The sequence below is a fragment of the Zonotrichia albicollis genome, chromosome 1, assembly GCF_047830755.1.
Source record: "Zonotrichia albicollis isolate bZonAlb1 chromosome 1, bZonAlb1.hap1, whole genome shotgun sequence".
NCBI classification, from domain to species: Eukaryota; Metazoa; Chordata; class Aves; order Passeriformes; family Passerellidae; genus Zonotrichia; species Zonotrichia albicollis.
In genome coordinates, this window is record NC_133819.1 from 112427155 (window position 1) to 112450338 (window position 23184).

Below are 23184 nucleotides of genomic sequence, written 5' to 3' on the forward strand. Positions count from 1 at the left end.
TGCAGACGCAGGGGGCGGGCTCCCCGCGCTCCTCGCCCAGCCACACCATCAGCCGGCCCATCCCCATGCCCATCAGGTCTGCCTCTGCCTGCTCCACCCCGACCCACGCGCCTCAGGACTCTCTGACCGGGGTGGGAGGAGATGTGCAGGAAGCCTTTGCGCAAAGTAAGTCTCGCTAACAGCTTCTCCGAGGCGCCTGGAGACTGGAGAATCATTATTTCTTGTGGTTTTACTGACATAATGAGCTTCTGAGATGCATACAATGAAACAATAAAAAACAAAAAATGTCTGTGATGACTGCTTTTTGCAATTGAAAATCAACTTTGTCAGCCATCAAAGCAAGCAAGTAGCAGAAACTGGACAATGATGGCAATTAATAGAGCTTGAGGTAAGAAGGAATTTTGATTCCTTCTTATCACTGCTCTGTTAACCAGAAAAATTGCTATTGACCTCAGCAGGCATTGTCAGTCTGTTTTAAAAAAAAGACTTTGCTGGAAGTAAATTATAAAATCATAGAATTAGTTCAGGTGGAAAGGGCTTTTGTGAGTCACTGTGTCCTTCTGCCCCAAGAAAGAGGGCTTCAAAGTGAGATCAAACCATTCAGGACATTTACCAGCTGAGTTCTGGATGGCTCCTGTCACTCGTTTTCTCTGTTGCAGTGTTTCACCGTCCTTATTGTGTAAATTCCTTGTCCTTCTATCTGGTTGGAACATCCCTTGATGCAATTTGTGACTGTTGTCCCTTGTCTTTTTGCCTTGGGCCTGAGAAGGGTCCAGTTAGACACGACAGGAATCAAGTCTGAAAGTCTAGGTGAACCCTTTACTTGCATTTCCAGAAAACTGTCATCACCTTCCCACTCTTTTTTCGAGTAAGAATACATTTTAACCTGTTTTGAATTTCTAAGGCCATAAATTAAATTATTATGTTGAATAACAGAAAGTGAGTAGTCTGTGTTGTCTAAATGAAGAAATACTCCTAATTTTTTAATCTGCTCTCTCTAAAATATTTGCATATTTGCATTTTGTTATGGTTTGAGCTTGGCACAGAGCTAGTGCTTTTATGAAAATGCTTCACTCTGGTGTCTGCTGTGAGATGTGACCAGGAATAAGCAAAACAGGCTCCAACTTAAACATTAATAACACTTTATTACTTAAAACTACAGGGAAAAAATAGGAAAGACTATAAGGAAAAGAAAAAAATTGAAAACTTTACAAAAACTACTTTTCTTCCTCCCCACTCTCTGACTTTCTCAATCTAATACATTCTCTCAAAAATACTAACTGCTCAGCTCGGCACGACACTTTAGTATACTCAAACTGCAGTTTATGAAGAGGAACGGAGTCTTTCTTGTTCCATAGGCTTCTGGAAACACACTGAAATCTCGGATGCTTCCTTGTCACTTCGGCACCGCTCGGAAAGTCTATTTCTGCTGCTTGTGACATGTTCTTTCCATGCTCAGTGCTCTCACCACTGAGACATGGCCAGAGCTGCTTTTAGGGTGGTCTTTCAAGGATGCTTTGTTTCACTCTAAAAAGGCACAGTCTCTGCTTTTGGGACAACTGTCCCTCCTATATATTTCTAACTTCCTGGGGCCGGGGGGTCTTCACAAATGAACCTTCCTGGTTTTGAGGCACTGCCTCCCCTTAAATGCAGTCTGTGTCACAGGAACAACTGAGTCCATGGCTACAAGAGAAAGTCTAGCTAACAGGCTACTCTAAATCATCTCTCTTTATCTAATCATCTCTACAATTTCTGAGCTAAGTCATCTCATCTCTCGTCTCTCTTCTTATTCAGCTTCGAGGAGGATTAGCATTTTTGTAAGGCTCCAATCATGCAAGAAAGGGTTAAAAGTTTTCAGTCTCTGTCTGTCGGTCCGGAACGGCTCTCACGCATGCTGCCCACACGCTGCCGCTGCGGCCGGGCAGTCTTCCTCCCCCTTCTCGCTGGCTGCTCTCCTGGGGGGGAGAGGGGGGGGGGGGGCTGGCTGCCCGATGTTTCTTGGGGCTCCCCTACCTTTCCATCTTCGAAGCTCCCTCAACACTATCTCTGTCCAGGCCTTACCGCATGGCTGGCCCCTCCCCCGCCCAGCAGCAACAGGCTGGGCGGGGGAGAGAGATCTGAACTCCTCGCCGCGGTGTCTAAAAGAGGAAATGCCAGGGCAGTGCTCTGCTTTTAACCCCTGTGTATTCTCGGAGGTGTGTCCAAAACTCACTGGCTACACTGGACGCCAGTCTCAAACCCAAAACCTTCATTGGTTTGACCACAGCTTTTCAGAATTCTCAACTTTTTCCTGGTCAAACCATGACACATTTCTATGATCCAAATAAGTTTTTTCCCCTCTTTACCCAGCACAAATTAAACATAAGTTTAAATGTAAGCTCAGAAGTTCCTCTGCCACAGTGGAGGCATGCTTCTTCCCAGGAACCCAGTTCAGCCCTCTCAGGCACCCTTCCCCTTGATTTTCCTGTGAATTATGTCTTTGTGTGTATTTTTTGACAAGGTTGAATCTGTAATGCAATCAAGAACATTGTCCTATAGCACTGGTCAATTCAGGTATTGAACATAGGCATAAGTGCTGGTCCCAACATAACAGGTTGCTGCTAATCTCATTTTCTGTGGCAAAAGAAAAACAGGCAATATGTTTTCCTTTTTTTCTGCTATGAGAAAAATCAAGACAGGCAAAAATATGGAGCCCTAGCTCCTATGCTGTTATGGGACAGCTTCTTCTAGAGTTAAGAGTAAGATAAATAATATTATTTATAATATATAAATAATAAAATATCCATAAACAATGCTAAGTCTGCCTCAGGCAAATGCATTTTAAGTGTAAAAACGTGTTCTGTTCAAGATCAAAAGCAATATAAGAAGTTATGTGATCACATTTTAAAACTGCTGCCTTTGATAAATACGTAGGCTTGTGTCATTATTTACTGCAAGCTCTAGATGGGAAGGTCAAAGCCAAAGAACTTGAAGCCAGCATTCTGTCACATCTTGACATATGACTTTGTGAGGGGGTTGGGCTGAGGTTTTATAGCTCCATTCTCTGCTGCACCAACAGAGATCTGCACACATAATGCAGACAAGCCATGGTTAAAGAACATTTTCTCTTCATTTTTTCCATTTCTCTTTCACAACATTTGCAATAGTTCAGAGGTATAAATTTGGGAAGACTTTAGAGAGGGAGTGGTTGTCTGTGTGTGTAAGAGAGAGTTTAACTACTATAATTTACATTCCAGTAACTATTTACTAATGGATACATTAAAAAAAAAAACTCTTCAGGATCTGAGAAACTTTTTTAAATGTATTGGTTTGCATTCAGCAAGTATTAAAAAATCTACAGTAGCCAATTCCTGTAAATAATTGCATTTGGAAGACTAGTGATTCTGTGGAATATATTGATTATTCAGCTATTCAACAATAGTATCTGTGTTTGGGATTTGAGGGAGTTAAGCACATGTTACCCACAGACCCCTCCTAAAGAAGGAGTATTCCATGCAGCTCCCAAGAATCTCTCATGATTGATGGTTAAGGGAATATTGCCAGGTTCAGCAGGGAAACACTTCTGGATGCATTATTAGAAAGAGTTTAAAAGCAGCCTGAGGCTGTTTAGAGAAGCAGTAGTGCTTCCTTTATTAAAAAAAAAAAAAACAACAAGGGGGGCTGGGGAGAAGGAGAGAGAGAGGCAGTAAATTATAGAATATACAAGAAAGTCCTTGAGCTGCAGGAGAGACTGAGAGGGAGCAGAGGAGAGAAATCCATATAGTCTTCATGAAGGATGAGGTCAAGTGCGTTTCTTCAACATTTGCCATAATTATCTGGCAAATATCTGGCAATAATGGTGTCATTAAACTGAGCTCTGGGAACCTGGAGAAAACACTTCATTTCTTCCCTCCTCCCCCACAGGCACTGTAAATGAGTTCACGCTGGATTTAATCTTCCAGGCCTGGTCTGCTGGTGTCACCACACAAATGCAAGCTTGATGGCAATGAATAATTTCCACATATCTGGCATTGTGATTAAATGAAGCATGAGGATTGGCTTCTGCTTTTGCATACAGCATAAGTAAATGAGCCCATTCTGCAGAGAACTCTTCTGCACGTGCCCTTCACAAGGACTTTGATATCCTGAATATTCACAATGACAGTTTTCAGAGGGGTCACAACTGCTTTCAACAGTAAAACATATGTCATGTGAATAATGGTAACTTGTGCTTTGTCCATCCCTTGCTTCAGGTGCGAGACGAAACTTAAGAAATGATTTGCTGGTGGCAGCAGATTCAATCACCAACACCATGTCTTCTTTGGTAAAAGAACTAAATTCTGGTGAGTGAGGCATATGAGGGGGAATAGTTGCCACAGTGACATCTTACATTTGTATGAAAAAAGTGGGAAGTAGGAAGATATGTATCTTCAAAACTTTTTATGCTTTTGTTAAAAAAATCCCTAAGTAACAGCTTTTGGAACTCAGCAGTTCTCAAAGCCATGGATGTGAGGTGCAGCTGGATACAGTGAAAAATTTGACTGTGATTCCACATGGAGTGAGATTTCACTCTTTAGAAATTAGATTTAGCATAGATCATACAGGACCTGGTGTAAGATGCAGTCTGTAGTATTACCATTAAAATATCCTACCTAATAACTGAGATAAGCAAAAGTTTCATTATTTGGTCCCACCACACAAAGAAAACTGTAAATTTTGCTAATAGAAGTTGAATAATATGCTTTTAATCACTACAAGGAGATGGTGTTCCTGGTTGGGAAGGCAAAGAAATGCTTAAAGAAATAGGCAAGTGTACTTTTGTGGAAGTTAAATGGGACTTTTTGCTTCTCAGAAGTGGGCAGCGAGACAGAGAGCAATGTGGATTCGGAGTTTGGCCGGACTCATTTTGATGATCTGGTTCCATCCCCGACATCTGAGAAGGCTTTCCTGGCCCAGATCCACGCCCGCAAGCCGGGATACATCCACAGCGCTGCTGCCACCGGCTCCATCCGCAGTGACATGTGGGTACCTGCCCGGCACCTCCTCCTGATCTCTTCCTTCCTCCTCTGAAAACAGTGTGCAGCATGCAGGAATTCCTCTCCCTCTCAATTATTTGGGTTTATAAAAAAAAAAAAAAAGCATAAATGCAAGTGAGGACTGCTTCGTGGTTACATAGTAGTGGGCTCTGTAAACAATAAAGCCTGGAACCTAGGACTCCCTCAGGAGTGAGCTGTCTCACATCCAGCCTGGAGCACTCAAGCAGCATGGATGCTGTTGGACAGCTGTTTTCCCAAACATGCCCTGCAGTCCTATTCCCTGTTTATCCAGACTGAGGGACCTGTTGGGGCTCACTGGAAAAGGAGAAATGTGTAAATGGAAAAGACAGAATGCTTTTCATTGATTGACCTACTCAATTTTTCAACCTGATCCTTCCGTTTAAAGACTAGGCATCTTTCTAGTTATTTTTAGTTCAGCCTCTTTGTATGAAGTTGTTGAGAACTTTTGTTACTCATTTTCTTAGGGGAATGCCTTCAGCAGAATATGCCCTTTGGTGTACTTCGTGAGAGAGGGAAATAACAGAAGTGTTCTCAGCTGCCAGGAAAATACTAACTAGTGGAGCATGTGGTTAGACTGAAAGTATCCCACAGTCCTCATAGATTACAATAAAGGGAGGTTTTATTGACTCTGAATGTTAGTCATCTCAGGAGGCTATTTATTAATAATTGTCTTTAGGGTTACAGAAGATGGAGACCCCTATGTCAGAGCAGATGATGAAAATTATGAGAATGACTCTGTCCGCCAGCTGGAGAATGAACTGAAAATGGAGGAGTACCTGAAGCAGAAGCTGCAGGATGAGGCATACCAGGTGGGAGAAGGACACCAACTGCCCCTGTTTCTCCATCAGTGAGAAAGGATGATGGCCCTCAAGCCATCTAACCAGCCCTGGGCTCTGGGGTGTGATCTCTTCTGGGTTACCAGAGCAGTCACATTCCAAAAGCTGCTGCCACCCTTACACAGACACACATGCATCCAGCCCTTGTGCATATCCAGCAAGACCACACTGCCTGAAGCAGCAGTGATCCATAAGGGTACCAGGGAACCAGGTGGGACAGAACTGCCTCTGAGCTTGTTTTCTGCCCATGCCCACAAAGTCACTTAGAGCTCATTCCCCACTTACCATAATTACTGGTTGGTGGTGTCAAGGTGTCCTGGTATTTCCTTTCTTTGTTTTTATTCTCCTATAGCAAGAAACATTCGTAAGGGTTTCTCCAGTGTGAACTGAAGCTCAGGTACAGTCTGTATTACTGTCTTTGTCAGAATCTGGAGGTACAGAAAAGAGTCTGGAATGAATTGTATCCCAGAGAACCAAGTATTCAGCAAGCATCTGATGCAGAGAAGCCTGGGGATTTGTTATTAAACACCTCCCTGAGAAAGCTTTAAAAGGGCATTTGTTTAAGAGTCTGAGCAAAGCAAATATGCCAGGGGGAGCTGGAATTCTGTAGATGCCCATATTTGCATCATGGTCTCCACCTCTACCTGATGTTGCAGATTTCTGCCATGTTTTCAGTTATTCTGACTTGGAATATCTGAATTTAAAATACATTACTTCTTATAAAGTTAGAAGTAGTGTCAATAAGAGGGAAAACCTAGTTCAGTTATTTGGGAGCAAAGCTGAAGCAAGCAAAAATAACTTTGTTCCACATGGTTATCGGCTCAAATTTGGACCTTGCTTCTAAAGAACATATTAAATGGGGTACAAAAACCACATTAGACATGTTCTGAGAGGCCAGATGTCTGCCAATGAGGTTCAAAATCACTTTATGGGCAGCAATTCTTTATACTGCTGTTTTCTAGGAGCTAATAAAATCTAGCTTTCTTTTCTGGTAATTTTTCTCTACTGTTCAGTGCTGGTCACTTTAGAGACAATCTGTGTCTGACAGGCTTGTGTTGTAATGAAGATTGGCTTCTCTTTTGGTCTTTTCTGTAGAGCTGCTAGGATGTGTTAGTCTTGTAAAAGTTCACTGAGTCTTGTCAAAATTTGAGGTAACTTTGAGGTTGATGTGAACATCTTTTTGTTATTGTTGTTGAGACCTGCTACATTCCTGTGGTAGGTTGCCAAAAGTAATTTCATTGCAAAGGTCTTTAAGGACATGACAAAAGGAGCAGGATTGTTTTAGATCATTTACTAAGGCAACAGCAGGTGACTGGGGGGAATTGTCAGAACTTTTTATCCAAGATAGGAATGGTTAAAAATCACAGCCTTATAGCTTCTGAACAGGATGAACAGTTGCTGCTGATGTAATGAAACGTAGGTGTCAGTCTAGAGAAGGGGTGCCTAAATAGTCCCAGCTGTCAGGCATCAAATAATAAATGTTATTCTTGCTGGTAAAAATTCCATGTTCTTTAGAAAGAACAACAGACTAGTTTGACTGTAATTTGATTACAGTATGGAAGTGCAATATATGGCAATAGTGTTAAGTGAGTTTCATGAGTTACAATGGGATTTTGTACATGCATAAAATTCAGGATGTATGTGCACTGCAAAAAAGGGCAGGAGAAGTTATGTATGTCACTTGATGGCACCAGGTGTTACTCTTGCTTCAGTCAAAACAGTTTTTCTGTTGTTTTCCACCAACGTTCCCAGGAGGAAGGGAGGAAATCTTCTCCCTGTTAACATCAGAATAAAACTCCTGAATTTAGGTGAGCCAAGGCTACACACAAGTGAAGTTTATTCCCCATTGTTTTACGTTATTTGTTTCCACCAGGGGACAAACACAGACAAAAAGCCCACCATACACACACCTCCTCCCCTGGCCAAAGAAAGGAAAAGCTTTTTTTTTTTGTCAAAAATGTATTCACTGAGGGAACAGAAAGTCCTCATTCTAGACAAGTTCTGCTTAACAGCATTTTGTCAGAAGAAGTTTCATGATGTACTTTACTGTCTGTGAGATTGTCAGCTCCTATCAGGCAGTGATTTGACAGTAGTGACTTGTAAGTAGAATCTATTTTTAGTTGATACCACAGCCCCAAAGCATGTAATGCCAATGCATGAGAAGTCCTTCCCAGTATGGATGATGCTGTTTAAAATAGGGAATGGGTTTAAAGGAAGCAAGAGAAGGTATTAAGTTAATAGGGACTGCTAAGATGATTAGGAGCTGGTTGGAGTGTGTCGTATACTGACCCTGGAATATGTGCTTTAGCATTGGATGTTCTCTGCAGTTTACTGTTTATTTGTGGTATTTCACTCTTCTATCCCTTTTTCTGCTAATTTCACTGAGTATCCTAAAAAAGCCACAGCTTACTACTTGGAAAAACAAAGAAAAATTGGAAAATTTCTGTTTAGGGTATCCTGTTGAACAGAGGCCAGGTCAACTATTCTCATTTGCATCAAACCATTGGAATTTATTACAAGCTGTTTTACTGTTTGTACTCACATATACACTGCATTCATCTGGATTGCCAAAGAAAGCCAGAAGCTGTAGCTATCGTAATGCAATTGTCAGCTGAAAAAATCTGCAAGGAGGAACTCCTGCTAAGGGTGCAGAATGGTCACCTCAGTAACAATCTGGTAACCATTTTTATGTTATTAAATGTCTCACTTCGTGTAAAATCAGCACATTTAGAAAAACATGTAGATGTAGTGTAGCATGAAAGATGGTTGGCCCAAACCCACTCTTGTTATTTTGTGTCACCTTGTGTCCAAGAAAGATTTTTGTGCTGAACTCTAAATTAGTATAAAAAAGCCAAGATACACAGGGAAATCAGGGACATGAAACCTTAGAGGAGCCTTCTTTTTCTCTCTTTTTTTTTAAGCATGTTGTAAATAACAAGTATCTGTATCAGAAAAAAACCCAAACACATTTAATGCACAAGTGTAAATGCTAACAGCGTGTATCCTCCCACATCTGTTTCCACTTTTGTTCTTGGTACAGTCTTTTGCTGATATGTTGTGTAAGACAGTTTTCACTGGGTTTATTTTCTGGGTCCCTAATTGCTCCCTTTATTTCTAGGCTTGTGCATGGCTTTTTTCAGAATAATACACTGCCTGGCTGCTCACGGGCTTAATTTGTCATCTTCCTGTTTTCTGTCCTTTGTTGTCTACAGGTCAGTTTGCAAAGTTGAGTGCAATATTCTTCTCTCTCCTCTCAAGTAAGTATTATTATAATTTAGAAGAAAGTTTGGAATTAATCCCCATAATATACATTTCAGTTGCAATGTATCTTGTGGCACCTGAATGTATGTGGCGATGTTGTTTCTTTCTCCTTTTAACCTGTGTTGGGATGCCTCAGAATCTCTCTGAATCAGTTCTAATTTATGGATCTCTAGTCCTAGTCCCAAGGATTTCTGTTAAGCTGTCACCCTTTTTATGTTTTTCCTTTGTGGACCATCAGAGTGAGAATATGGGCTTTTCTCCCTGGGGATGATGACAAATATATTAACCAGTACAGAGAAGCCTTGTCCAGTAGATAAGGAATGAGATTACATTTCAAGAGACCTGAGTTTAATTCCATTCAATGCTTTAGTCTTCCTAGGATAACTGAAATAAATAATTTCTTATGAGATCAGAACATCTACTCTAGTGTGTGAAAGAAGACTTACACAAACATTAAAGAAAGCAATCCACCAGCTGCTTAACCACAGAGGTGCCCTCAGATGAGTTGTGGAAGTTTAAAAAGTCCCCAAAAAGTGGAAGGCACTCAGCTACTGGATCGAAGCTGGCAGTTCAGAAATATGGCAAGATCTGTAAATTCCCTGCTGTCCCATTGATGCTTTAGAATTTTAGTTTTTATATTTTTCATATATTTGTAATCCTGCAGTTCTTTAGTGTGTAACTCTAAACTCCATATGGAGCTACTGTCTTCCCATTTTGGTCAGACCAAACAATTCCTCTCTAGGCCTGGGAATCAATGACACCTCACTGTCTCAGGCCCCAAGAGAGGTAAACAGAAGTGAGCTGGGGCTGAGCAAACTTGGGGTAAATTACCTCATTACCTGAAGCTGTAATTGGAAAATTAACCCCCAATTTGCAAATCAACCACACTTGTAAAAGTGTGAAAACTCATGACCTGTCATCCATTTTTTGGGTATAGCCCTGGAGGGCTTAATCTGCCTGAAATGTACCTGAAGGTCCTTCAATAAATATAACAGCTTTTTATTCCCTTAGTTTTGCCTGACCTCTGTTTTTAGGTAGCCCCAACAAGACGTCACCATATTGAGGGCATGTTTCTTACACGTGCCAACCTCACAGTTGCAGCAGTGGGGTTACTGCCAAGTTCAGCAATTGTGTTTTTCCTCAGGAAGACAGACAACATCTATTTTTGTGAAGTAGCCTGTAACTCTGAACATTTGCCCAGGAAATGGGAGACCACACATTTCTTCTTGCTTCCTCTGAAGCCATGGACTCTGCATTTCTGGCTCTCCAGGAGAGTGCAGTGCCTAGCTGTGAAGATGGCAGTGAGATGGTGCTGTCCATCCTGCTGAGACACTGAACCATGGGATGATGGGGATGGAAAGGGAGGAGAAATCAGAATAGGGATCTGATTCTGATCTGCAGACTGAGCCTCTTCCTTAGAGCCAGAGCTAAAAGCAAGCAGAGGTCAACAATCAAATGGACACTGGAGCTTGGGCAGGGTCATGTTCAGATGAGCAAAACCAGTGAACAAGCCTGTGCCAACTCTATCAGGAACTCACATTGTTAAATTTTGTGTGTCATGTTTTATCCTAGACCTCCTCATTTATATGACAGTTTTGATGGTAAAACATGACCCTGATTCAAGGGGTTTGTGTCTTCTGATGACAGTGAAATTTGACTGTTAAAATGTGTACCTTGTGAAAGCAGCTGCTAAAGGGTATTTCCAAGGCATCTGTCTTAGTGTCTCTTGCAGCTGAAGCAGAATAACTGGATGTGAAAAGCAAATAAACTGCAATACCCAGAGTACTATAAACACCAAATAATTGCTCATAAAAATTCTCCTAACGTTGCTCCTCGGGTTACATTCATTTTCTCAGTAGTCTTGTTAAAAACATGAGCCATGTAAAGTTCCCTAAACATTTACTGCCAGCAGAATAAGTTTCCTTACTCTGTTTTGGTGCATTTGTCAGTTTTAGAACAGGTCATGTGAAAGGAAAGTAGATATTTCAACAACAATATGTATGTATAACAACGTATATAGTGGAAATTTTGTATATAAGTGAATATAATTATAATTTGCAATAATAAATTTAAAAAACCCCTTTTTAATTAGAATTACAAAACTCAGACAATTCTATATAAGGTTTCCTTTTTTTTTGGGAAGTAGTGTTAACATAGTGATGTGGGGAAACATACTGCCCTGGAAGCCTGGCTTTCTTGAAAATCTGTATCCCGTTCAAATTAGCAGATATCTGAGACTGAGATACTGTCTCATCTCCTGAATGATTTGAAACCTTGTCAAAAAGAAAGATTTTCATAGTGAAATTCTTCGTAGCTCCGAGGGGAGCCCTCTGGCCAGTACCAAAGAGTGTAGCATTCCCAGGAGCTAGAAAAGCCCAGCCCTACAGAAATTGGTATCCAAAACTGGTGGACTTGGCACTTCGCCTATATCCACAAGAACAAAATGCATTATGGTACATTATGATAAATACATCTGCACACGGTAAGTGGATCTTCTCAAGATTCACTCCATTGTGAATATGGAAGTCTGTCATATCTTGTGTATTTTATTTGGTACTTACCTTTCACAGCACTGGAAAAATAACTTCAAAATAGTTTATACCACTCATAGTATCTAAAGTGCTTTTGCAGTTTCCATTGGGCTCTTGCTTGAAGCTTAGAAGCTGCATGGAGATTTTTATTTCTAAGCCCTTATTCATTCAATAGTGATACCAATACAGCTGATATGGCCCTAGGTGGCCATAGGAAGTAGAAAGTCAGCAGACTTTCTCACACCAGTATGATGCTTGTGCTTATTAAAAAAAAAAAAAAAAAAAAGGGGGGGGGAAATTAGATCAGTTTATTGTAGCTCCTTGTGATATTGCTGCTGATGGCCAGCCACAGAGTTTTGTTCATTTCCTCATTCATCTGAAGTTGATGTTATTTGATTGATGATTTTTGCAATCTATTTGCATCTTTAAAAGTGCTATGTACAATTTTCCAGAATTGATTTGAAATAGCATCTAGTATATAACAAATTCCCAAGAGAACAAGTGATTCCAGTAATAGATAGAAAATAATTTATTTATGTTTTCAATTTACATTTTATGTTAAATATACTTGTTTTATTTTTTGTAAAGAAGCAGAGTGAATTTGAGCTTGTTCTCAGCAGGTACTAGGCAGATCTTGACATTAGGTGAAACTCTGATGTTATTTTACCTTTATCCCCTTGATAGCATTTGGTTTTTTGCCAAGGGCAGCCAATGGGAGCAGAAATCTTGCATTTCAGAGACTGGTTGAGAAGTTGTCATCTTCAATTAGTTGCTGTTGACTCATGCAGTGGACATGTCCTCACGAGACCTACAATTTCCTAGATTTTTCTAAATCTGTGCTTCCTTAGTGCTGGCACACATTTGAATTGGTCATGCCTAATTCATGTATGTGCATTATTAAAACGGGAGAAGGTGTGAAAAGCTAATAGAAATCAGACCTAAGGCATCCACTGAGAGGGAGTACAGAAAGGAGGCTTTATTGCAGGTTTTGTTCTCAGATTTTGACTGTGATTTTCCCTCTCTTGACAAAATTTAATAATTTACGTTAAAGATTCAGTTCCATTCCCACTCTCTCAAAACCTTGTAACATGAACTGTTGTGGGATCTGAGGCCTTGGGTGTCTTGGGGAGACATTTACCATTGCAGAAGTGACTGAATTGTTTCTATTGAAACAGGTGGATTTTTTTTCAAACACTAAGACCCCAAATCCTCTCAAGTGTTTTATATGAATGTATTCTTTTAAAATACCATGTATTCAACTTGACTGTTTTTCCAGGGCAGAATTCATGTTGAGTAACATTTTCATATATTTCTCATCTCTTGCCATTTTTTTTGAACCTCTGTTTTCATGTTTCCCTGCAGAGATTAAGAACACATCAGATGTCAGGTGATAAAACCCAAGGGAGAGCGTGGTCTGTCTAGTCCAGTCTTTTTTGGTTTTTTCTTGAGCAAATACATAAAAGCCAGCATTATCTGGACCATTCCATTTGAAAATAACAGGAGGATAACAGCACACTAATTTTCAAAAATGTCTGCTACATTCACTCAGCTATGTTTTGGTTTTCTTTTTGGTTTATTTTTCTCCCTAAGTCCTCCTCTTCTTAGCATGTAGGTGTAAAAAACACTGTAAAAAAACTGTGACCAAGTTATCAAGGAAGAAGGAGCTTAAATTTGTGAATTCAGTTCTAAAATTACACAAGTGATAAGGATGTTTTTTGAAAAATCACTGAATGGCAAGTAACAGAAAAGAAGCTGTGGATTAAGTAAAAGAAGAGGTCTAGAAACAGTTTTATATCATGAAAAATCATAAGAATCTTAACTTGGAATTAATTTTGGCACTTCCAAAATGTTGCAGTGAATTTAGAGCTCTGAGGTTCATTAGTACTCATTATCTCTTGTAAGAAAATATCTCTATCCCAGTCCTGACTGTGAAACAGAGAGAAGCCTGGGGAGAATTTAGAATAACCCTTCCCACAGTCCACCAAAGGGATGTAATTTATCCAGAAAATATGAAGCAAACCCAAATACTTAACATTACTGTCAATGCATCTTAATGCATCCCATGTTTCACATACCACTCTATTTTACTCTTGTGGTTTATAATGGTACCATCACGAAATATGACATGTTCCTATATTTTTGTATATTAGGAAAAACTTTGTCATCAAAAGGGTTGCCAAGCATTGGAACAGGCTGCCCAAGGAAGTGGTTGAGTCACCATCCCTGGAGATATTTGAAAGGCATGCGGATGTGGCACTTGGGGATATGGTTTAGTGGTGACGCTTGGCAGTGCTGGGTTAAAGGCTGGTCTGAATAATCTTTTCCACCTTAAAGGATAGTATTATTTACATAACCCTGAAGCTGATTCAGTAAAAGTCAGTCTCAGACAGCTGAGAACTGACCTCTTCCATGCCTTTGATTTGCATTTTTTTGTCTGAATTGTGAAGAGCAGTGTTCCTTTGCTAAGATTACCAAATTAGTTTGCAGACTTAAGAAGTACAGGTGCCTGATTTTTAAAAGATATCATTTAAGATGTACCTCAGAAATTTTTATTAAACTCTCAGTAGACTTGCACTGCAGGTTTCCTTTGCATTTATCAACAAAATGTTAATGCTTGTCTTTTGTAACCATCTGGCACAAGGAGACACTAAATTAAGATCATCATACCATTTGGCATGCTTAGGTATTAAGGAATGGGGTAGAAGTGTTTGTGCTTGAATAATTAAGACAATCAAATGGTCTCAGGAAGAGGAAGCAGCAAACTAAACTACCTGAACTTTCTTCATTCATCAGATTTAATTTAACTATTTTTGCCAGAGTAATTTGCATTTCATCTCCCATCTTTTAGGCCAGCTTTATGTCTGAGTGGAGTAGGAAAGAATTCATGTGTGGGGAGTGGTATATTATGCTGTGATTATTGTATCTCATGCAATGCAGATTGGTTTTCCCTCTGAGGTAGTTAAAAAAAAAAATGAATTAGTTCCTTTACTTAGGAAGGGTCAAATGTGTAAACAGTGCCATTACAAGAAATGTGCCAGAAGCAGAAGTTTGCAGTATTGCCTGTCTGTAGATCCTGACATTGTTCTGAGAAGAAGCAGCAGTAACCTATCAAGCATTTTCCGTTACCAGCTAAAACTTTGATGCCTCTTCATACTCTGTAGGAATTTAACATACTCACTGATGCTTCAGCATACAGAGGAGTATTGGAAGGTGAATCCCAATATTACCAGTTAGATTGTGCCTGGGCCAGTCTGACACTCGCTGCTAGGCCAAAGGCAGCAGCTGTGGTGTATCACCCCAGAGACACCTTTAGCTTGCTGGTGGTCGCAGCCGGGCTCTAAACAAGTCCAGGCTTGTTAGGAACTCCGTTTACCTAAGGAGGAAAGCTTCAGGCGATGGTGAAGAGAAAAAGGAGAGGATTCTGCTGGAGGGTTTAATATCCAGACGTTTATTCCATGGTTACAGAGGTCTGCATCTTGGGAAGAGCTCCAACAGAAGGCTGGCTGCATGGCCTGATTCACCTTTTAAGCTCCCGGGGCAGGGGGAGGGGAGGGGACAGGTGAGCCACCAACCAGGTGGGAGGGGCAGGGTCTCAGGGGAGAATGACAGCTAGACAGGCCAATGACCCCCAGGCCTGAGGGGCATCCTTTGAACTTGACCAACCACACAACGCCTTGTTGGAATGTTAAGCCTGATTGACAGGACTCACTCAGCAAGGGACGAGGGGGGGAGGGGAAGAGGGTATTGGTACACCTGGGGAAGGGACCTGAAAGCTTAAAACACACTGCAACAGAGGAGCACCAGCAGAAACTGTGCACCAGTGGACTAGGCTGTTCATGAGCTGTAGCACCCAGAATCATCCTTTCAAATAACTGCAGTTTTTCTTAGACACAGTAAAGCATACAAGATATTTACATGCGAGGGGAGGCTCATGATGGTGAGTGGCTGTAAATCAAGTGGCTGAACACTGCACAAGGTGGATGAACCATGGTTTCACTTTCAATAGTCTATTTATAGAGTGAGCTGGAGGGGGAAAGTGTAAGGGAAAATGGGAATGCTGCAAATGTGTGTCAATGCAGACTGAGTTACCCCAAGGTCCCACAGCAGACCAGGCAACAGTCTTCTTGCCTATGACAAGGGAAGTTTCCAACTTCCCACATGGCCTGGAAGTTGCTGTTTACAGCTCAAATACCTATAGCTCACCTAGGTGGAATGGCTTTTTTCCTTTTTTAACTCCTGGAGGGATAACCACAGGAATTGCAATGCCAGCTCCCTTTTTCTCTCAATGAAGCAGCAGTCGGAGGCTTCACTTACTCTGCCTGCATGAATGCAGCGTGTTAAACTAGTACTCTTTAAAAAAAAAAATCTTCCATAAATTTTTTAAAAACCTTCCATAAATGTTTCTCAACAGGGAAGCTGCAGTCAGACAGACAATGAAAGCTACGTGAGAACTGATGATGAGGAGAGCTGCTTTCGGACAGATGATGAAGAAAACTCAGCTGCGAACTTCACAGAAGAGTGGAACCAAGAGGTGCAGCGTCTCTTGACGAAAAAATCACATAACTAATTCTGAGGACTGTAGCACAGTACTTTTGTTCTAAGAGTTGTAGTTTGTAGATGTGTGTTTTTTGACAACAAGACTTTTGTTTAAAGCTAACTTATATTAGCTACATCTTCTGTAACATGGCTTATTACTGGCGAAGCAAACAGACTGACGCACGTGCTGCTGTCACACACGGCGGCGCTGTTAATAACTCACGTAAACCCTTTGCACATGATATTGAACCTGTTCAGTTTACAATGACAATACTGTTTATAGTTAGAAATTTGATTTCTGAATACTTTAAGATTTTAGTAGATTGGTTTACTATACACTGTACATTTTTTTTTTCCACGGGAGAAATAAAAAGCGACAATTATGCATTTAACACTGAACGATGATACTCCTGAGTGTATATATCTAGTAGCCCAAAAAACAAAGTACCAGACTATATTTGCAATTTGTTTGCAAGTCTTTAAATTAAGGCTTATACAAAATGTACTAAAATAATAATAATATAATTAATAATAATAATAAACTTCTCTAATTTAGGGCTAATGTGTAACTTAGGAATGTTTCTTTCAAAATAGTCTAACAAATCAGCCATAGAAGTTAGTGTAAATATTTTTTTTCCAAATAGATATCATATACAAAAGGTGACATTCAAATGATATAGAATCTAGTTTTTAAATCAGCACAGATCTTCTTAAAACTGTGAACTATGTTTTGAAATACTCGTTGCTAAAGCTGTTTATAAACCACAGGTGCCATAAGATCCCTGAACTGACTGATGTTATGTATAATCCTCCATGGTATTGTTTCATTGATGTTTTAGCTTTAGTCAGCATGTGTTCAACAAACCAGCTCTTTCCATCTCTCTGCCCCTCCTCTTCCTCCCTGCCCCCTACCATTATGTTATTTTCGAGGCCTTCAGCTTTAAATGTACAGGCTTAAAGTGCGCTTGCAACTGTTTCCTTTTGATTTCCGAATGTGTACTGCCTTAGCCAGCCACCAGATGTTCTGCATGCCCTCTTGGAAATGTGTGGTGAGACTCTTTCAGAGCTGGATGGAGAAATAGCGCTCAGTGAAAAGCACAAGAAGAGCAGTGGGTTCTTGCGAAAGGACAGGCATACAGTTACAGAATGTTTCGTCCAGTTTAGTATTTTTCCAGTATCAAGGCATTTCAGGAGAAAGGGGACTGACGTGGCCATTAGGCAGGGTTAGGCAGTGAGGCTGCTGGCTAAAAAGTGTTTGCTCTGCTGTGACCACAAACCTACAGATACTCCTGAGCGGGCATTGACACAAACTAGCATCACCATGCTCCCCAGAGCTCCCTGCTCCAAAACAAAGGTGGCACCTCTGTGGCACATGGCACTGCTGTGCAGAGGAACCAGAGCCAGGCCAGGGACAGCTGGAGCAGCAGCAGGGCAGGGACACCAGGAGGTGTCCCATGCTGGCCGCCTGAGCTGTGCAGTGTTAGCTCTGGGCCACCTCTGTGCCAAGGTAACTTTACTGCCCTAATGCAAGACTGGGCTTCCAGTGCCTGGCTGACCTGAAGTGACACTGTCTAACAGCCCTGAACACAGTGGTGTTTCATACAGATATTTCACACCAGCACAGTTTGCCTACAGCAAGTGATGAGATACCCATCTAAAGCAGGTTACCGTGGCTTGTCTGTCCTTGCTTTCATGGTGACGTGGATGTGTGCTGCCGTGTTTACATGAAATTGCTATGTAGCTCGACCCAGTAAGTCCACTTGTTTGCATGCATTCTCCAGGCTCGTGGCTGTTTCCCTGGGCACTATGTGTTAGGGAATGAGTATCTGTATGGAAGAGCTGCTGCCATTTCACTTTCATATCATTTTATTATGTATGCAGATCTCTTGTCTGTATATCCTTGCATACCTGGGCTTGCTCTCAGACATCCAAATGCATACTAAGGGATCCAGATATCTTCATGTAAGTTTTTCATTTTTGCAGTCACTGGTCTTTGCTCCTGGGTATGTGCCATCCTGGCAAGGCAGGCACTATATCCTCCACTGTCCCCTCCTCCAACCTCCTCTCAGGAATGAGTTAGCCTCCACTAGTGCCTAGCACTCCATGTTTTAAGCTACTCCAGTGAACCTGTAGACATTGCTGTCAGCTCAGGATTCCAGGCAAGCATTTCCTGAACAGGGAGAAAACAAGCTAGAACACAGCTATGTGCAATGGCTGATTAATTCAACCCATGTCATGTTTAACTGTACCCAAAGTAATAGATCCCTCTCATCACCTTAATGTCTGCGTGCTCATTGTCACCATGCTTAAAATAGATGCACTAGCCTAAATCCAGTGCAAGAGCTTCTGAACCAGGAGTAAGAACTGAAGTTGACTAATCAAGCACCTTTCTTTTAGGCTAGTGTCAACAGGATGATCCCTTAGGAGTTCTGGGTCCCTTATGTCCTGGAGCTCTGAGATGAAGCACCTCTTACTTAGCTCTGCAAATGTCTATTTTAAGCATTTTCCCAACTGTTAAGCTGGCTGCATTTTCACCCAGCTGGTCTTTGTCTGTTTGTTGACTATTATTTTGGTTGTGGTTTGCGGCCATTAAAACAAACACAGTTAGAGAAGAGGTCCCTGCTATGGCCCTTTTCTTGATTACCCATGGCCTGCCACAACCGTCAAAGCTCCGGGTGGTTTTGCTGTCACTGGAGGAAAACCAGTGGTTTGGAATCAGGAGACAGGGATGTGAAGATGTGTAGGGTCCTTGAATGTCCAAAGCGAAGGTGGAGAATGGGTTGTCTGTAAGTAGTAATGTTAACTAAACTGCATAAAAAGGTGTGTGGCCTTTGTTGTGATATAATATGTATTTTCTTATATGCATGAGCCAAATTGTTGCATCATAATTTATCATAAGTGTGTCCGCCTTTACTTTCAGTCGTCACCTTCTCCCATTCTTATTGGTTCTTGGCAATTACTGTAGATAGACCTTGTAAATATTGCAACCTCGGGTTGCTGTGATCACACTGGTTCAATTCAGCAGACGGAGCTGTGAACAACAAGCACTCCACAGTGTCCTGAAGAATAAAGGGCATTTTTACCTTTGAACCAAAAAAACAACAAAAAAAGTATGAAGAGTTACATCTTGAGGCTACTAACTGCAACGCATTTTTAAAACACTGTACTTGACACCACTTGAGACAGATGCAGAGACACTAAAAATGTCACGATATTCATTGGTATTGTAACAGAACTGCTATTGTATGGGGTTTTTGTATTGCTGTTCAGTATTGTTTTGTGTGTGTGTGTTGGAACCTACTGGGGACATGTTATATTTTGAAGTGATTAAACTATTTAATTGTGTGTCTATATTTTGGAATGGAATTATTTCTTCATTAAAAAGATTTTTAAAAGGAATTTATGGAGCATCGTATTTTTGGCTTATTTTGGTTTTGAATGTCTTGTTCCATGGAGCCCAAACAGCATTTTTTCCAGTAGAGAAGGAAAGTGTGTCCCTGTGGTCGAGCAATTAGTCTTTGTCTCCTCCACCATGTCATGACAGAACCCCCTCCACCACCTTCCACAGCACTTAGAACTTGGTATTGAGCAGCACCTGCTTTCAGTGGCCCAAGCAGTTTCTTCTTTCTTCCTTTCTTAATTCTCTGTATCTTTAGCAGTTTCACAGGCTGAAAATGAAGTTCCCCATCTGTAAAACACCTGCCCCTGATTCCCCTTAACAGCAATGACAATGACCATAAGCAGATGACATCAGGGCCTGACAAGGTGCCTGGTACAAACTTAGAAGGCGGTACATGGTTCTCAGGAACCTAAATTATCTGCAATAGTGTAATTTTTTTCTTAACCACTGTATTTCTCTGGCCTTAGAAGGAAGAAAACATTGGAACAGGCGTGTTTAAATGGCTTTACGATTCACAGCCATACGTTCTTCTCTTGCAGATGAGCACAAAGTCTGTTTTTCCAATTACACTTTTAAGATGTCTTTCCTTGTAGTTGTTGGTAATTGCAACTGGTTGCTGACCTGAAAGAGCGTGGAGTTGCAAAGCAAGAGCTCACAAAAGCTCTTTAAAGCAGCAAGTTTGTGTTCTGATGCAGTGCTTGGGGCTGCCTCATCAGGACGTGGCAACATCTGGAGTGGCCAGTGGTGCAGCTGTGTGTGGTGGCAGCCCCTCCCATCTGCACTGCAGCTGCTGTCCCAGAGTGTGTCACTGACATCCCAAACATCCCCAGCTGTGCACTCACAATTGTTAGCTGCCCTGTGAGCTACAGCAGGGAGGGGTCTGTTGGATGGAAAGCAGCAAACCAAAAATGCTCTCTCTGTACTCAGCAGATACCCCGGTGTGTTGGGAAGCAGATAAAGCCCAGTCTGCTGCCTCCTTCAGCCCTGGCTGCTGTGGTAACCTATAAATCACCAGGGTTTATTTGCTCTAATTCTCCTGTCTACACGTTGACATTCTTCAATAAAGATGACCATTTCACACTGTAAATTGTTTGCCAGATCTGCTGGACTTCGCCTCCACAATCCCAGTCCAAATTCATATCCACAAGACTGTAATATATGATGAAATATAAGCTCATGAGGATAACCCTGTTTTATCCGTGCATAATCCCAAATTGCTGTGTTGCTTCCTAACCCACAATCAAGTCTATGGCCCCTGGGGAGCAAAGGAGCCTCTGAAAACTAATTTATAGGCAAGGGCTGTTTTTCTCTTTGCCTCTTGGTTACTCTAACTGCTTTTTGCAAGGAAAATAGACTCATAGAGGAGGAAATAAATTAGTTTCATTTGCAAAAGGAAATAAAACAGTAAATAAAAAGTTAAAATAAAATAAAATAAAATAAAATAAAATAAAATAAAATAAAATAAAATAAAATAAAATAAAATAAAATAAAATGTGGTCTTTAGATCTGAGTAATTGGCTCCTTAGCTGCATTGGCACTGAACTAGGAGGCTAAAAGCATCTGAAATTTTCTGGAAGCACCTGAGAGTTTCATTCAGTAACACACAATTCTATGGCTGCTTTTCCAAAATTTGCTCAGGCCTATTGCTCAGCAGTTGTATATTCTACTGCAGGCAACCCTTAGGTCTGAGTGAAACTTTTAAGCATCTATTGCAGGAATATGAAGCTGAGTTTATGAGAAAAATGAAATGTGTTGGGTAGGAAGAGAAATCTCTATTGTTCCACGAAGAAAAAATGTATTGAAGAATTTCATATGCCTCAGGATCATCCTGTCTAATACCCCAGATAATCTGCAGATTAAGGATTCCCATTTGCTTTCTCCTAAATTATGCCACCAGTTGAGTTGCCTGTGGATTAGGACAGCTCTCCCAAGCTGCCAGAACTGCACCATCAAGCCTTTGGCTGCAAAAGGCAGAGCAGCAGAATTAGGCTACACTTCTCCCAACCCTCCCATTCCCCAGGAAACAGGTCCCAAACTGAAGCTTTTCTGAGGGCTCAAAACTCTGGAGCTTTCTAAAAAAGCTGCTTTAGGCTAGCAATCTCCTAGGACAAGGCTGAGGGATGAGGGGAATTGTGCGACCACATCATACAAAGATGGTTAATGCATAACATAAGTTGGTTAATGCAGCTTGGAGATAATAAAGACCAAAGAGATAGATAATGTGAAAGAGTAGTTGTTTTTTTTGTGTCTTGGTAGGCAATGAAGGAGGCCATGGTGCATTTTGTCATTGATATGTGATGCTGCAGAATGTAGTTTGCTATTTAATGCAAGATCATTTACTACTAGCAAATTAATTACCTGATGGCTTGCATTTTTCACACAGCACTCAGCAGTGGCCAGGTGGCAGATGTGTCAGGCCTGCTGTGCTAATTGTCAGCCCCAAAGGCTGCCCAGCTAACACTTCTGCCCTGCTTGCTGCAGCCCAGCATTGCTGCTGGAGCCCAGCATTGCCTGCAGCCAGCAAGCTCATTCAGAGAAGAGGCACCCTCCAAGCTCATGTTTTGGCTGATTTTCTTGTTACTGCTCAGTTCAGTTTTGGTCCCTTTTGGTACATTCCTGTCCAAAAAAAAAAAGAGTCGGGCTGGTTTCCAGTGTGGAGATGTGTCTGTGCACACCTGCATTTCTCAGCTTTTGGTTTTTCAGCCCCCAGATCCCTTGCAAGCCTCCCCTAACCCCAGGCAGGGGTTCAGAGCATCCATCCCTGCTCCTCCTGCCTCCACCTCATGCACCTCAGTGTGATTTCAGGACAGGCTGCTCCTCCCCTGCACCACACTTCTCCTTATACCTTTGGTGGTGCTATTCAGCACCTCCTCATGGAGCAGGGGCTGCTGCTCACCTGGGAAAGAGGTTTCTCACCTCTGCCTTCCTCTCCCACTTCTCATGGGAGCTGCTATGGGGCCCAGATCAAGTTTTTTCCCAGATAGGATCCCTTGTTCAGGTCAAAAAGTTCAATTTGGACACCCAAAACCCTTTCCTGGTTTCACCAAACAACCAGATGTGTTTATACTCCCGTGATTCACAGAGCAACCTCCCCTCCTGCACACTTCAGTGGTGCCTAGTCCAATTACACTCCTTTTTTGTCCTTTTTGCTTATTTTGAATTGCTTTTTTGCTTATTTTGAATTGCTTATTTTGCTTATTCTTTATTCAGGCTTCTGGCAGTAGCCTTAAATCCCCCATTTTGCTCCTACACTGCTGCTATGAGTAGGAATCAGGTGCTTAACAGGTCTCTGCACTTCTTTAACATCTGCCTTCATGTGAAAGAGCAAGAGATTACATGCTCTGTAAAAAGCACTTTCATCATCATATTCATTATATAGGTGCAATTAAACTTAGAAATCCCCCCAAGAGACTTCAGCCCTGAAAAACGACCCTATTGTCCTCTCCACAAAGCAGGAAAGTTGCATTTTAGTCCTTTCACGTGGCACTGTGTGCTGTCTGGAGTGTTTTCCATTTGCTACCTATAATAGCTGCACCCTGGCTCTCAGCTCATTTGCCCGGAGACCCTCACAGCCCCCAGCAGAT

At 41.4% G+C, this 23184-nt stretch overlaps 1 protein-coding gene across 18 annotated transcripts in view; it reads left to right on the plus strand.

The window, feature by feature from the left end:
- The window catches only part of DTNA (dystrobrevin alpha), a 226053-nt gene extending 206454 nt beyond the window's left edge, over positions 1–19599 (plus strand). For 17 of the 18 annotated variants that reach the window (XM_074550480.1, XM_074550452.1, XM_074550423.1 and 14 more), the window contains 5 exons: positions 6–165; positions 4233–4322; positions 4832–5000; positions 5713–5845; positions 16076–19599. In XM_074550480.1, coding sequence (XP_074406581.1) covers positions 6–165; positions 4233–4322; positions 4832–5000; positions 5713–5845; positions 16076–16231 — 708 coding nt within the window. In that variant the 3' untranslated portion in view covers positions 16232–19599. Of the gene's footprint in view, positions 1–5; positions 166–4232; positions 4323–4831; positions 5001–5712; positions 5846–9084; positions 9130–16075 lie in introns of all 18 variants that reach the window. The other variant, XM_026791168.2, reaches the window with a different exon arrangement.
- Positions 19600–23184: the final 3585 nt, after the last annotated feature.